This window comes from Rosa chinensis, chromosome 6, assembly GCF_002994745.2.
Source record: "Rosa chinensis cultivar Old Blush chromosome 6, RchiOBHm-V2, whole genome shotgun sequence".
NCBI classification, from domain to species: domain Eukaryota; kingdom Viridiplantae; phylum Streptophyta; class Magnoliopsida; order Rosales; family Rosaceae; genus Rosa; species Rosa chinensis.
This window is the reverse complement of record NC_037093.1, coordinates 63,702,027-63,717,679: the sequence shown is the minus strand read 5'-3', so window position 1 is coordinate 63,717,679 and position 15,653 is coordinate 63,702,027. Positions and strand designations below refer to the sequence as shown.

General features: G+C 38.7%; 2 protein-coding genes across 2 annotated transcripts; both read left to right on the top strand.

Annotated features, from left to right (window-relative positions):
- Positions 1-207: 207 nt before the first annotated feature.
- LOC112172543 (conserved oligomeric Golgi complex subunit 6) lies at positions 208-4,696 on the top strand. Its single transcript, XM_024309934.2, has 9 exons — positions 208-709; positions 803-910; positions 1,013-1,080; positions 1,207-1,330; positions 1,403-1,549; positions 1,637-1,897; positions 2,001-2,276; positions 2,725-2,868; positions 3,854-4,696. Exons 1-9 carry the CDS (start codon positions 293-295, stop codon positions 4,361-4,363), a joined length of 2,055 nt encoding a protein of 684 aa, XP_024165702.1. The 5' UTR covers positions 208-292; the 3' UTR covers positions 4,364-4,696.
- Positions 4,697-6,972: 2,276 nt separating this feature from the next.
- Positions 6,973-12,095, top strand: LOC112172023 (WAT1-related protein At4g19185). The gene is made up of 7 exons (XM_024309179.2): positions 6,973-7,386; positions 7,837-7,899; positions 8,017-8,133; positions 8,246-8,531; positions 10,330-10,485; positions 11,320-11,471; positions 11,719-12,095. The coding sequence occupies exons 1-7, from the start codon at positions 7,166-7,168 to the stop codon at positions 11,924-11,926; spliced, it is 1,203 nt and encodes a 400-aa protein (XP_024164947.1). The 5' UTR covers positions 6,973-7,165; the 3' UTR covers positions 11,927-12,095.
- The last annotated feature ends 3,558 nt before the right edge of the window (positions 12,096-15,653 follow it).

The following is a 15,653-nucleotide window of genomic DNA, read 5'->3' as shown; positions in this document are numbered from 1 at the left end:
GTTTAAATAACAAAATTTTAGTTATTAAAGATAAAATTTAAATTAATAAAAGAAGAAACATGAAGTGTGAATTGTAAAATGTGGAGTGTAAATTTCACTTATGTTAATTATATTATAGAAAAAAACAATCGGATATGGGTTCGGTCTGTAAAGGCGGACATGCTCCACCTCTCTCGTTTTAGCCCTCACCCGACCCGATACCCATCTCAGGCCCCGCTTGTAAGTGCAGATTTAGAGCAAGCTCTCTCCCTCACTCCCAACACAACGAACAAGACTAGAGGACGACGACGACATGGACACGAAGCTGGCGCCGGGGCTCTCCCGGAAGTTGAAGAAGGTTCTGGACTGCCGCACCGACTCTCCCGACGTGCTCTCGTCCCTCAACACACTCTCATCCTTCTATGCCGAAAATACCCCTCAGTCGCGGCGCAATCTCAGATCGAGCATCGAGAAGCGAGGCCTCTCCATCAACGTCGACTTCCTCGAGGCGTCGCGTGCGGCGCAGCAGGCCCTGGATCGCGTGGAGGACGAGGTCAATGCCTTGGCCAATTGCTGCGACAAGATCGCCAAGGCTCTCAACAGCTGCAGTGCCACCACCGGTGACATTATCACCACCACCGAGCGGCTCAAGCAGGAGCTTAACGTCACCACTCAACGGCAGCAGATCGTCTCCTGCTTCCTCCGCGATTACCAGCTCTCCAACCAAGAGGTAAACGGAATATTTCTCCATTACAGTGTAACGGAATATTCTTCTTCCGATGGTTGAATCTGAGATCGGATTAGTTTGTTCTGTGTTTGGTAGATCAATGCTTTGAGGGAGGAAGAACTGAACGAGGACTTCTTCAAGGCGCTCTCTCACGTTCAGGAAATTCATGCTAATTGTAAACTGCTACTGAGGACTCATCACCAGGTACATTATCTTCGTTTTCCTGTGTGTCATTTATTTGAAAATCGAAAAGCGGAAATGTGATGCTTGTGGATATAATGCTGATTTGAAGTCGATCATTTACAGCGTGCTGGTTTGGAGCTCATGGATATGATGGCTGTGTACCAAGAGGGAGCTTATGAACGCCTCTGCAGGTTTTTCTTCTCTTATGGCTTCGTTGTTGTGAATAATCTTTGTTTATATAACGACTGTTTCGATTCGGTGAACACTAGTATGCTAGTCGTAACTTGGTGACTCTTTAATTACTCCTCCAATTTTAGGTGGGTTCAGGCGGAATGTAGGCAGCTTGGTGACTCTGATAATCCTCAAGTTAGTGATCTTTTGAGAACCGCGGTTCGTTGCCTCAAGGAAAGGCCTGTGCTTTTTAAGTACTGTGCAGAAGAGGTGGTTGTCTGGGCTAAACTGTTTCCCATGAATTTTCCACTTCGTTTATTTGCTAATGGACTAATCTTTCAGGTAGCGAATATGAGGCATAATGCATTGTTCAGACGGTTTATCAGTGCTCTTACACGTGGAGGACCTGGAGGAGTGCCGCGACCTATTGAAGTTCATGCTCATGATCCATTACGATATGTTGGGGATATGCTGGGGTGGTTACATCAGGTGTGGAAACAAAGGCCTATTGGTTATCTTATATCTGTGCATCTTAATTCATCATGTCTTAATTGTAGTTTCTTGCTCTCTTTGCAGGCCTTGGCATCTGAACGTGAACTTGTACTTGCACTACTTGATCCAGATTCTATTGCTGATAGTCCAACCACAAACCAAATGTCCAAGAGCCAAGAAAGTGATTCTCAGAAGACAGAGTCTGATATTACATTTGTTCTGGATAGAATATTTGAAGGAGTTTGCCGTCCATTTAAATTGAGAGTTGAACAAGTTTTGCAGTCTCAATCCAGTCTCATAATTTCATATAAACTAAGTAACACCCTGGAGTTTTACAGTTACACTGTAAGTGGTCTTTCTTGTAGTTCATCAATGGAACAAACTGTCCCAGATGTCTATAGTTTTTGTCGTTTTCCCACCCGATTTATCGCTGTCTGTTTACTTGCAGATATCAGATTTGCTTGGGAGAGATACAGCTTTATCTAATACCCTGTGGACACTGAAAGATGCTGCTCAGAAAACTTTTTTTGATATTTTGAAAACCCGGGGGGAAAAGCTTTTGAGGTATCCTCCCCTGGTTGCTGTTGACCTTTCTCCACCCCCAGCTGTAAGAGAAGGAGTCTCTGTACTGCTTGAATTAGTTGAGACCCATTACAGCATGATGCTTCAGAAAAAGCCTCCTTTCGATCCAGTCATATCTGCTTTACTCGATCCAATTATTCAGGTGTGTATATGTGGACATTTGATCTATAAATGGCATAATATTAAAGTTGCTGCGGTATCACAATACTTAAATGAACTTCACCTAGAGTGTGATTGATTGTTGTGTGTTGTATAATCGCACAAACCGGCTCTCTATTAGCTGGACCAGTCCATAAAGCAAATAAAGTTAGATGAGCTGGCCTTGTGAGCCAAACTTGTTGCAGGGTCAGACACTGACACGATCTTATGGAACATTTAACTAATATATCTTTTTATTGTAGCTGTTCCAGATCCACTCATGTTATAGGCTTAATAATAGAAGTTAGAAGTATCCAACCCAAAATCCATCTTCAATGGGTGGAGAGGCTCAGGATATTATACATTGCTATGCAAAGGCTTCACATGCACAATGTGATAGTGTCCAATCAATTTAATATGTTGAATAAACTCCGTTACTTCCATCATTGCAGATATGTGAACAAGCAGCAGAGGCACACAAGTCCAAGGGAGTTGGCCATTCTTCAAGAAGAAGTAGAATGGGTTCTGATTCTGGTCAATTCAGTAAGTCCTCAGTTGATGCACTACTGTCCAGCAGTTCTGCCCCATCACCTCAGGTTTCTACTTGCCCTTTTCTCAGTACTTTCGCTGCTGTCTGATTGCAAATTTATCTTCATATGCGTAGTGCTAGGTTTTGCTGTTCTTATCAACTCTACTGTATTGAAGTTTTCCTGGTGCTGAGTCATGTCAAACTAGAATCCCATCATCTCACCCCCACCACCAATCCTATATCAATCTTTGCAGACTACAATGACATCCCTCCTACTTTTAGAAATTTTAACAACTTCCCCTGGGACAAGTGAGTTCAAAGATTTCTGTCACTCCCATTTTTATTTTTTTAACTCAAAATTTTATTAAATGAAAGAGAAAAATTACAAAAGAGAAAGAGGGACTAGGCCAAAATCTTTCTCGGTAAAAGAAAGTAGAGAAAAACTCTCTAATACAATCAAACAAAAGGCAACAAGCAGAAATTAATGACATAGAGAATATGAGCTGCTAGAATCTTTGAGAAATCAACCCCAAGAAGAGTCATCAGACCAATATTTTGACGTTAGTAGCATGAGACCATCAGCATCATATGTAATCATGCAAAAGAGCTATGCTAAACTTGCCGAAAGAAGGGAAGCCTAGAGAGATCACGCCGAAATCTTTCTGAAGCAAAATCAGGTACCTCAGACCACCAGTGCCTTAAGTCATGAGTTGCTCCAAAGTCAGCAAAGGCATCAGCTAGACAATGGGGAACAGAGTTTTTAAGACTTATTAAAACTAATATTTCTGAGCTTTTCAAGCTGCAATCACTTTTCAAAAATAAAATAAAATAATAATAATAATAATAACACAACTTGTCAAAATGTTAAAGGGAGATTGGTAGAATCATAAAAGGGCCTTGTATTGTTAATGATTTCCAGCTTTGTTCTTGTGGTTGTAATATTTCATTCTAAGAGTTTTGAATCCCAAGTTTGGAATTCTGTTCCTTTTGTGATAATATCTAAGGTCTTCAAATTGGTTCTGACTATATGCATACTCCATGGATTGATGCAGTCTAGTGAAACATCCTCCAAAATTTTCCTCATCAACTGCTTGTGTGCCATCCAACAACCATTGTTGGGACATGAGGTTGCAGCAGAGTATGTGAAGAGTCTTGGGGCAATGATAGACAGACACATACACGGTCTCGTAGAAAATGAAGTCGATGCGATCCTTAAAAGATGTGGCTTGTCAACCAAAATGTCTCACTTCCGAGACTCGGTCAACAAAGAGTCTGGCAATACTCCATTGGTAGAGATTGAGGACACTTCTCCAGCTGCTCTTTCTGAGAGTTTGAAGGCTTTCTTTGGGCTTGTTTTGGGAAGTGACAGCTCCCTGCCTGAATTTGAGCAGATGCAGGTTCCAAAGTTGCGTGCTGAAGCTTGCATCCAAGTGGCCAAAGCATTGGCAGAAACATATGACCTTACATACGAGGCAATTATGGATCCGAAGAATGGCTACTCAGATCCCAAGTCACTTGCAAGGCATCCTCCGGACCAGATAAGGACCATTTTAGGAATATGAAGAAGCACTATTTTCTTCTCTTCACTTCCTCTTGCCTCCCATTTGCCTGTTTGTTTTATAAATTTGCCTTTTCTTTATTCAACGGCTTATCAAACACTTGATTCCAAGTATTAACTTTAGCCAAAAAAAAAAAAATTGTAGGTAAATACTTTAGGATGGATATTCTGGTGGTATAAGACATTAGTACGAGGGAGATACTGGTGGGATATGTTGTATTTTTGTGGATAAGATTACTTTTCAATAGCTTGTTTCATGAGTTTCGTGCAAACATATTTAGCGGGAAGCTCATTGTCTCTATATTTCAATCAATTCGTGATTCAAATATCCCAGTATTAGCATCGGCTTTTGGTATTGTAATTGCTTGGCATTGTATAATCAACTCATGATACAGATTCCTCTTTTATTTGTAATATTAAGGGCATCTCCAACAGACTACTTATTTCAAAATAAATTTAATATTTAGCTAATTTTAGGCTGAAAATCTACTCCAACAGAATACTTAAATTTTCTAGCTATATTAAATTTAGCTATATTTAGCTAGGATGAGAGAAAATTTAATTAAAACCTAAATTTAACTTGAAATTTAGGTATTCTGCTGGCAAGGTTTTAAAAATCGGCCTAGGCGGCCGACTAGGCGCTAGGCGCTGCAACCCCGTTCCAATTATGGCCTAGTCGATCGAGCTAGGCGTTGGGCAGAAAGTTGACCGCCTAGGCGGCCTAGGTGGTCCTGGAAGGTGTTGGGCGGTCGGCGATTAGGTGCTTCGGTGATGTGTGTGTGTGTGTGTGTGTGTATCTTTTTTTTGCTTCGACAAAACCAAACCCGAGACCTAAACACTCGTCGCACAGCCTCTCTCTGTCTCTCCTCTGGGTCCTCTCTCTCTCTCTCTCTCTCTCTCTCTCTCTCTCTCTCTCTCTCTCTCTCTCTCTCTCTCCGGCACGACCTTTTCTCTCTTCGACGGTGACGGACTGACGGTGGTAACTGGTAAGTCTGGGTTTATGGGTTTGTGTTTTTCACTCTTTATGAACTTCAATTGATCGGTCTCTTACTGTGACTGCGTTTCTGGGTTTTCAATTTGCAGTGTCCTCAAGAGTTAAGAGTCAAGTAGAGTTCTGGGTTCTTGAAGGCTTACTTGAAGGCTTGAAGGCTGGGTTCAATTGATACTTCGATTTCAGTTTTTGATTTCAGATTCTTGAAGGCTTGAAGGCTGGGTTCGATTTCGGATTTCTGGGTAAGTTCCTTGGTTACTCACTTTACTTACAAACTTGAGGGTTCGATTTCGGATTTGGATTTCTGGGTAAGGCTGGGTTCAGTGACTTCATTCGATACTTCCAGTCTTCCATTTCTGGGTTCGATTTCATTTTTTCCAGTTTTGTTCATACTTCAGAGTTGTTATTTGTTAATTTGTTATTACTATCTCATCTCTGTGTGTGTGTAGTTACTGATATGATCACCAATTATTGAATCAGTCTCATCGTTATAGCCATGGTGGATGGTTTCTACTTTCTAAGGGTTACAAATATAGTACTACTAGCTGCTGCTGGTGTATATGGTTTTGTATGGTGAAACTTGCTAGGATGGTATTTATATATATGTTGCTATTACTAAAGTTGTGGCTGTTGGACGATGAAATTTTGTATGTTGATTCTTTGTTTTCTTCATTTGGCCTAATTGAGAAGGCACAACTTCTCACAGGGACATTCACTGATCCACCGGAGTAGAAAGACCATGTCAAGCAGTTAAAAGGTCAAGATATGTTCCTGTAATCTGTTATTATTGCCAGTTTTGGTAATATGCAAATGTATTGGACTATTGGTATGCTGCTGCAAGTTTTGGACTTTTGGTAGCAAATGAACAAATGGTTGTTGTCTTATTGAGTTGTTGAATATTTCATGGAACATTTTATCCATATTTTTACTATTTTCAAACATTATAATACTTTTTATATTTTTATTTATATAATTATATGTTATAGAAATAAAAATAAAATTGAAAAAAAAAAACCGCCTAGGCCCCTGGGCGCTAGTCCCTGAGCTTCCGCCCGACTAGCACCTAGCGTTTTTTAGAACCTTGTCTGCTGGAGCATAACTTAATAGCTAATTAGTTATATTTCACTTTTAGCTATAAATATAAGTATCATTGTTGGAGATGCTCTAACACTGGACAGTGGGACATGCCATTTTTTCTATCGTCATTTTTAAAATGCTTGAAAAATTGTGTGTAATTCTCTCGAAATGATACACAATCTATTTCAGTGAATTATATATTAAAATTTAATTTATACACTGTAAAGAAACTCAACACCTATATATATATATATTTATTTTTTTTAGAATACTCAACACCTATATTCGAATACTTGATATTTGTATATTTCATTTTTTGTGAAATTACGTTAAACTTCAAGGCTTATCAGTTAGGGAGAAGAAAAGTCAACTGAAGACAAGAAAAAGAAAAATAAAAAGAAAGAACAAAGCACTTGGAATTCTGGGTCGCCGAGGTTGTTCTTAACTTCGTCTCGTCGGAGGTTTTTTTTATTTTTAATTTTTTTTATTTTCTCAAACTGAAAATGACACACCAACGCAAATAAACATCGCGACAAAAGAAAAAGAAAAAGAAAAAGAAATACAAATATTATTTTCTGGTGATTGGTCTCGAAACAGAAAGGAAATCTCCAAAGCTAGCCAAGTCTTGAAGACGATAGAGTCTGATCCACACAAACAACAACTCTTAACCCACTGCCCTTAAGATCCCTGCCCCTCTCTCACTCTCTCAGACCCAGAAAGCAAGAGAGAGAGAGAGTGATGTCAGCAGTGGTGGCTTCTGTGTCAGCAGCAGGTGTTGCAGTTGGAGGAGATGTATGGAAGGCACATGCGGCCATGGCTCTAGTTCAGCTCATCAACGGAGGCTATCATGTAATTACCAAAGTAGCCCTCAATGTGGGCATCAACCAGCTTGTCTTTTGTGTCTACAGAGACCTTCTTGCTCTGGTCATTCTTGCTCCAATCGCCTATGTCCGTGAAAAGTATGTTCCTTCTTCTTTTAATTGATTTGATTGGATCTTGTGGGCACCCATTAGTTTCTGTTCTATTGGTACTTTGTGTAATCTGTGCAAAGACATGAACTTAACTTGGATTTGATCAGACAGAAAGTTTGTACCTTTGATGCCCGATCAGTAAAATAAAAGCTGTGATTTTTAAGTAATCTGGATATCTTGGTATTGAGTCGAGAATGGGCACGAGCAAGAACTATGGAAGTTAAGAATCATTAGTAAGTCCACATATTTTGTATTTGAAGTCATACTGTGGAATAACATTGAGCAAGCAGCTGTTTTAGGCGTGTATCCAAATGGCCCTGATTTGAATAGGAGCAAAGCAGCTTCATCCAGTGCATGTAACTCTGTAGGTTATGATAGTGGTATGATCATGAACGAAAAACCACTGCATTCTGAATTTTTCTTATTTACTGTTTGTAGACGGATTCGACAACCAATGAATAGGCGCCTCTTCATGACCTTCTTCTTCCTTGGTCTAACTGGGTAAGACGAGATTTATCTCATTGGCATTCTTATACCCTATCATGATTACTTATATTACGCATGACCCACCGATCTAATGATGGAACTCGGCTTTTGTTGGTTCTTTGTATTAAACAGAATTTTTGGCAACCAGCTTTTGTTTCTTCTTGGTCTTGGCTACACAAATCCAACTTACGCTGCGGCCATACAACCTGCTATCCCTGTTTTTACTTTTATCCTGGCAGTACTCATGGGGTCAGTTTGACAATGTTTATCTTGAGCTCTTCATTTTTATGTTTCTCTAGAATATGTACACTCATAATGGAGGTTAATTGTACGATATCATATGTGAACGTTTTTCATGCAGCACAGAAAGAGTGAATTTGCTCAGAGCTGAAGGGCAGGCCAAAGTTTCTGGTACACTTGTATGTGTTTCTGGTGCCATATTAATGGTCTTATTCCGAGGGCCTGCTTTGATTGGAAGTACAGAACCAGACTTCACATCACACAGTGAGATAAGTGCCAGAGGTCAACCAGAGCCTGTTGGGTGGTTGATGTCCTCTTTCCTGGAATTTGGACTAGATCATTTCCATATCGGAGTTTTATGCTTAATAGGGAACTGCATGTGCATGGCGGCTTTCCTAGCCATTCAGGTGCATGACTATATACTCTACCTTTATCTGTTGAATCTATAATCATCTCATTTACTTACAAAGTTTGCAACTTTTTCTTTTCAAGAACGGAAAATTCACCTGACAAATCAGTAAGTTGAATCATCAACTGTTCTAGATGGTAGGTGTGCATCTTTATGCCATTCTTGACAGACACCTGTCCAGAATTACAAATTTTCTATAGGGAAATTGATATTGTTCAATGCATGATTTTTGATTTCTGGTTGAGTAATCATGTTTAACCTTTCCTATCAATGCTGGCATCCTGGCTACTCTTGAGCCAAGAATTTGGAGGAGCTGAGGTCAACTGATCATATTTTCAGCTTGTTTGGGTAGTGTATGAGTGAAGAGTCATATATATATATATATGGATGATGACATCCAATGGATCTTTCAAGGTTAAATCTGCTTCTGATCTCATTCTGAAACTGATAACCTCCTGCATTTTGGGCTCGTTTGTGGAAGCTGCAAGTTCCTCCAAAATGGAAAACTTCATGTCAACCTTGGTTCAAGATAATACAAAAGGTGGAACTTGACACATGACTCTACCGCAATTTGTGTAATGGGATTCTTGAGTCTTCAAACCATTTGCTGTGAGAGTGTTCTAGAGCTCCAGCTCAGCTGTTCTAACTGAATTGTTGATAATCCGAGATGTAGATCCCTAGGCATTTTTTTATGGAGATATAAGTTGATATTTTTATCATGAGATTGGCCTTGGTCTCATATTTGAGTTATCACTTCAGCACATGAGTACTGATTAGCCAATATGGTAACAAACCCCCAAGACAAGAGACGTTTCTATCTTTGCCTGTCCCTCCTAGGGTGTCTTGGTAAATGGTAAATTTGCCGGTGTTGAATTAATTAGAGGTGAGGGACTGCTTGGTTGATGTGTTTTTCAGAACATCTTAGAGGTGGCGGCATCCTTATTGCTGAGTTATGCGGCTCTGGTTTGGTTTGAAGCTAGCTTGGGAAAGGGGATTCCCCACCCCACAAAATTATTGTTGAATCTGACTCGAAGTGTAGTGGAGTTGTTCCTTGGGTCAGTTACTTCCGACAATGTTTATTGTAAATTATTGGCAGCAAGATCTGATTAATAAAAATAGGGATTGCACTCAACCATATTCAAGGGGGAGGAAATGTGGCAGCAGATTGGTTGAATTCTTTTTAGCCTGACTTCCAGAGTTCCTGTTAGCTATCAGTGTTATCAACAACTGCCTGGGTGTATTGACAGGTTCTGCAAGAGGACTTCATGGTGTAGCCAGACCTAAGAATTGTTGGTGTGTTTTTTTTTTTTTTTTGGGCCCCCATTTACACCCAAAAAAAAAAGAAATTTCCTTCTTCATTGATATGACTGCTTAATTGCATTTGTTGTTGATATTTCATAATTCCATCATGTTCAGAATGAGCTTACAGGCCACAGACTCCTGGCGTCATGGAAATTATCCATTCTCCAAAGTAGGTGCAAACTATTGACCAAAAAAAAAAAAAAAAAACCAAAAAGTAGGTGCAAACTATGAGACTGGGGGAGCTTTTGTCTTCTAGTTAACTGCTGTACAGATTTGTCAAAATGAATGAACTTGAATTGACTTGTTTTTTCATTAAAAGTTAAAATTTGATTTACCATGCCCATGAGTGAACCTTGACCTTTTTTAGTAATTAATTTTATTTTGTTTTTCTACTTGTTCAAGTGATAGGTAATATACAATTTAACGTGCTTTCTGTTTCTAACAGTTGGTACCTCACTACCTTGATGTTCTGATATTAATATTGAAACTTTCAGGCTCCACTTTTGAAAAGATATCCTTCCAATCTGTCAGTCACAGCATATTCATACTTATTTGGTGCTTTATTCATGGTGGTGACTGCATTATTTATGACCAATGAATCAACAGACTGGACGTTGACACAGTCCGAGCTTTTTGCAGTTATTTACGCTGTAAGTTTCCATCTGGCTGGGTATATGTGATTCTCTGGTAATGGATTACTATTCTCCAGGTGATAAACCAAATGTAATATCAAGTAAAAGTTCTGAGCTAATGTGAGCAGAAGCCTAACCTTTTTAGGTCAAGAAATCTGTCCAGGATTCTGATGGCCGATGTACTAAATATTATATCAAGCAAAAAACAAACTCTATGTGAAGAAAAACCACCCCAAATTTATATCTAAACAGATGGGAACAAATTTAGCAATGTAATCTGAACTTTGCCTGTTTCTGTTTGACCCTGAGCTCTTTTTGTGCCAAGTTGCCTCCTAAACTCTAATTTCATTTTTTAAAGTCCCTACTGTTGATTAAGATGAACTTTCTGTTAAAAATGGCATGATTAAGGATATACTAGTCCTTTTACTTGTTTTACAAAAAATAAAAAGGTCTTTTGCTTTTCCTCCACTTCACTTCCATTCTTTCTTTCACCAGATTGACCTCTATACCCATCTCCATAGTATCTGTGTTAGGAGAGAGAAGGTTGGTTAGCAATGGTAGACTTTGTAATTTTCAAGGGGAGGTGAAACTTTTTGACCCAAGCAGTTTCACAATAGATTACAAACATCTTATACAATGACGACTCTTTGGCATGTCTACTGGCTGTGTATCCTTGTGTATTATCTGTAATGTAGTCTGTAACTATATTACAAATAGTGAATCATACGGGTTATAATCTGTTTTATAGACATTTCTGTGAATTCTTTATGTATATAGTTTTTTCACCAAACCCTATTGCCAGTTCAGGCTGGCTTAATTCTTAAAGTTGTGAACATACTCCTTTATTTTCAGGGAATTATTGCATCTGCCCTTAATTATGGACTTCTGACATGGTGCAATAAGATCTTGGGGCCTGCTTTGGTTGCTCTTTACAATCCACTTCAACCTGCAGCTTCAGCCTTTTTGTCAAGAGTTTTCCTAGGGAGCCCTATCTATTTGGGAAGGTTTGCTCCGGTCACACCCTCAATTTCTGTGATTAAATCCTTCTGTTGGTTGGCCATAGATGTTAAGTTACATAGATTTACAAGTGCCTTCTTTTGGTTAATAAAATTGAGTTCTGCATCAACTTTATTTAAACTACTTTTAGAAGTCCCATGTGTCTACTTCTTTTGTACTCTGCTATTTTGTACCGGAGCACTTTTTTTCTGGAATGATGCTAATTGGTCCTTTTTCTTTTTCATGTGAAAACAGTGTTGCAGGGGGTTTACTAATTATTGCTGGTCTTTATGTGGTCACTTGGGCCTCCTTTAGAGAAAGACAAGCAGCTTTGGGTGTTATACCGCCGATTGCTCGGGTCTCCGAACCTCTCGTCTCCGAACCTCTCATCCACAAAGATGCAACAATTAACAAGACACCATTCCACAGAGTACACGTTTTACCAAAATCATCGTCAGATTAAGAACATTATATTGTTTGTGTGATATAAAGATTTACAATTTCTTGAAATCGACATAAACCCAGTTGAGATGTGACAGTGTCTTTTCCATTGATGTGTTTTCTTAATGAAAAGTCAGTTGAGAAGATACAGTTGGTATGAACTGTCTTTTCCCCTGATCCGTTCGTCTTCACGATTTCACTGTGCACGAGTCATTCACCTTGGTTATGATTATCCCAGTTTGGCTCCCCAGGAAAAGTGAAGAATGCTTCAAAGATTTCGGTCTTCTCGATTTGAACCAGGAACATGGTGTATAACGGAACCAGCAGCAGTAGTGTTCTCCTAGTCTTAAGTCTCTAAGGATAGACAAAAACCATAAAGCAATAATAACCTGATAACATCCTTATTTCAAAGTTCTACACTATTAAATTAAATCAGACGGTGAGAGATCGAAATTTCTTGATCGCCAAGACTTATGTTGAACTATCAGAACGTAGTGTTTAATGGTTGTTCGTTCTTGGTGGTGCTCATGCTTACGTGAGAATGATCAATAGAGTAAACAGGTACAATGCGCGTGCTCTATGCTTAGGTAATAGGAAGATACTTGGATTAGACTAGTTTGATTTTCAATTCGCACAATGATTCCAATTATATGAGATAGAATCCCACTTACAGCAACAGCATCAACAACAACAACCTAAGATCTGCACTACTATTGCCTTTTGATCAATAATATACTGGCTTGAAAAGAACACCATCAACTTGTATACTATTAGCTACTTAAGCAGGATATATTCATATCATTCTAGCAATCATAACGACCATTATCGACCTCCTCCATCTAGATTGATAGGCATGTGTGTCTAGTTTTAGAATTAAACAAGGACATAATCGAGTTTGAAGTGGGTGGGAGTACAACGAAAGCAAAAGAAAACAATAGACGCACACACGCGTGGTTTGAGGGCTTCTGTTTGTCTGCAAAGTCTTAATAAACAAAACATAATGGAAATCTCGCTCCAAGCCTTACCCTCGCGATCTCGCGTTGCTTACCCTCTCTCTCTCTCTCTCTCTCTCTCTCTCTCTCCCTCTGAGTACATCGATCATTGGTGACAGTGGCATGCTTTGGAATCGATCGGTCACATGGGGCTGTGCCAAATGCATGATTATCACACGTCTAAAGGAGCTCATATATTTTCTCCAAAAAGAAAAAGAAAAATTAAAGGAGCTCATATATAGTTGTAGTATATCAATAAATCTTACCAACTTAGTGATTTATCATGCTTCTGAGTTCTTCGAGTTTGAGACGTTTCGATAAAAAAAATTTTTATAAAAAAAGTAGAGTATCCTTTATTGGCAATGCTCATTAATGTTCAAAATTTGATTCACGTGAGGTGAAATATGTAACCAAATAACGGACGACCTAAAAATGATACATTAGTCATTTACTGATTAAGTGAACACCGTTGTACCTAATAAAATGATAAATGGCAACTCACAAGTCAGACTGCCATCAATAATAAGTTTGATTTCCTTCTCCACATAAATCAAGAGAAAGAGAGGGCGATCCAGGAGAAGTATGGATGGTTTTGTGCGTATATAATAGGAGCAGCCATTTAGGACCAACATAATTTCTGCCAAATCGAGATGGCATGCATTATAAGAAACATGATCGATCGAGTATAATCCTACCAATTCACTTTTTAGCAGATCTCTTTCCTTACTTTCACCCAGTCCTGTCGTCCTGATCATCATCATGTACTCATTAAAACAACCTCTTGTGCTTTCAATTATATGACATCCGAATCATACATCTATGCCCCCATTACTAATAATGATCATAATCGACCGTCAATACTAACAAACTCAATAATCATATCTATTTGACTAGTCTTGCAGTAATACCGCAGTAGTACTACTCAAAAACATAAAAATATATATAGATTGATATAGTAAATTAGTAATCAACTCCCACTTTCTACTCATGATCTTCTCTCTTCAAGATATTATATTAGTGCTCTCTCTCTCTCTCTCTCTCTCTGTTTTCTGTTCATGACAGTAACATTCATTTGTAATGCAAAAACTTCAATCACAATACATAAAACTGATCAGCATGTGTTGTTTGATAATGCTAGTTTAAATGAGGATAATCTAAAATATTTTAATCACCGAGTCTTCAATCAATTGGTCAGTTATCACCATCCATCAAAGTAAAGACTAAAGAAAGGTGGTCTCCCACCACACAGTTGAGCATTCTCCTGAGACGTAAACATCATAGGAAATCAGAGAAAAGCAATTTGACCTAGAGTCAAGAATTGAAATGAAAACGAATTATTTGTCGACAGAAAAATAACTCAAATTGATCGAACTCCACTTCTACAGATCGACTTGCAAATTTGATAGTTTCTCGAGATTTTCTCCTGCGAGGAATTACGGAGAGAAGTGATTGAGTTTTGTTTTAGAGAAAATATAGAACAAAAATCACATGAAAGAAAATAGGAGAAAAAGAAGTGTGGAAACAAAATTTTTGGGTTTTGGAAGGAAATGAGTTGGCGGGACCAGCAAGGACACTCCCACCAAATGATTTGAATATGACGCTCGAAAATTGATCTCACCCCACTAGAAAGTGGGATTGTGTGCCACGTGTCGATCTACCAACTGCCCTTATTTGGCCAACAAACGAACTAGACGACAAGACAATTTACCGGAAAACGCCGTCCCTCCAATGATCTTGTTACAAGCAAAGTAGCACAAGCTTCTTACGTGTGTATTCAAACCCTAACTGGAACTACACTTCACTGTCTCATTATTTCTCATATCTTTAATTGGGTATCAAAGTATTACATACTATGAAACATGATAGAAGTTTTCAAAAACAGTATAGAACGCGGGGGCCGGGCCGCCGGGGGTGGGGGGGGGGGGCCTTTGTCGGCGCTGAGAATCATTCTAAACTTCTATCTAGATAGCTAGCTATTTAGGGTCAATTTTCTAAAGATAATTAAAGTCCAGATAGAGAGAATCGATCCATTGATGCATATGAAGCTTTAGATATAGAACACAGAAATGGTGAAATACCAAGGATGTGAAATTAATAATGAGATAGAGACTACATCTGTGTGTGTGTGTGTGTGATATTAAAAAGCAAATGCAAGTTGGGATAGTAAAGAGAAAGCACTAGAAATATGATATGCGCCACCAAGCAAAGCTAAGCTAGCGTCAAGTAGCCAAAACCAGTCTTTTTTTTTTTCTCTTTGCGCAAGTCTTTGAAACCAGAAAAGGGCAGGCTCCACCATATATTCAGGCCAGGACCCATTAATATATTTCCTCTTATCTTTCTCAGTTCGATCAGAGACGTCTAAGAGTACAAAAAACTCTCGGTGCTCTCTGCCAAAAAATATTAATTCATATTTTTAAGTTTTATGGACAGAAATCGGAATCCCATTGATGGGTGCTTCCTAGCTTTAATCATTCTGCTCTCTAGCTTATGCAGCTTTGAGTTTTAAAATAGATTAGCAAACAAAACAAAAGTGAAAGAGATTAAGGCAAATGGGCAAATTGGGGAAGCAGACAATAGGACGATACATATATAGAAGATTAGAAGACTTTGTTTAATTAGCATCTTACTTGGGAACTTTTCCCCAGAATCTTTTGCAGATGATGAATATTATTAGTGATATATAAACATTATGCAATCATAAAAATATAGCAGTCATATCGAATTTCTATGATACGAATGTTGAAAACTACAGTCCGA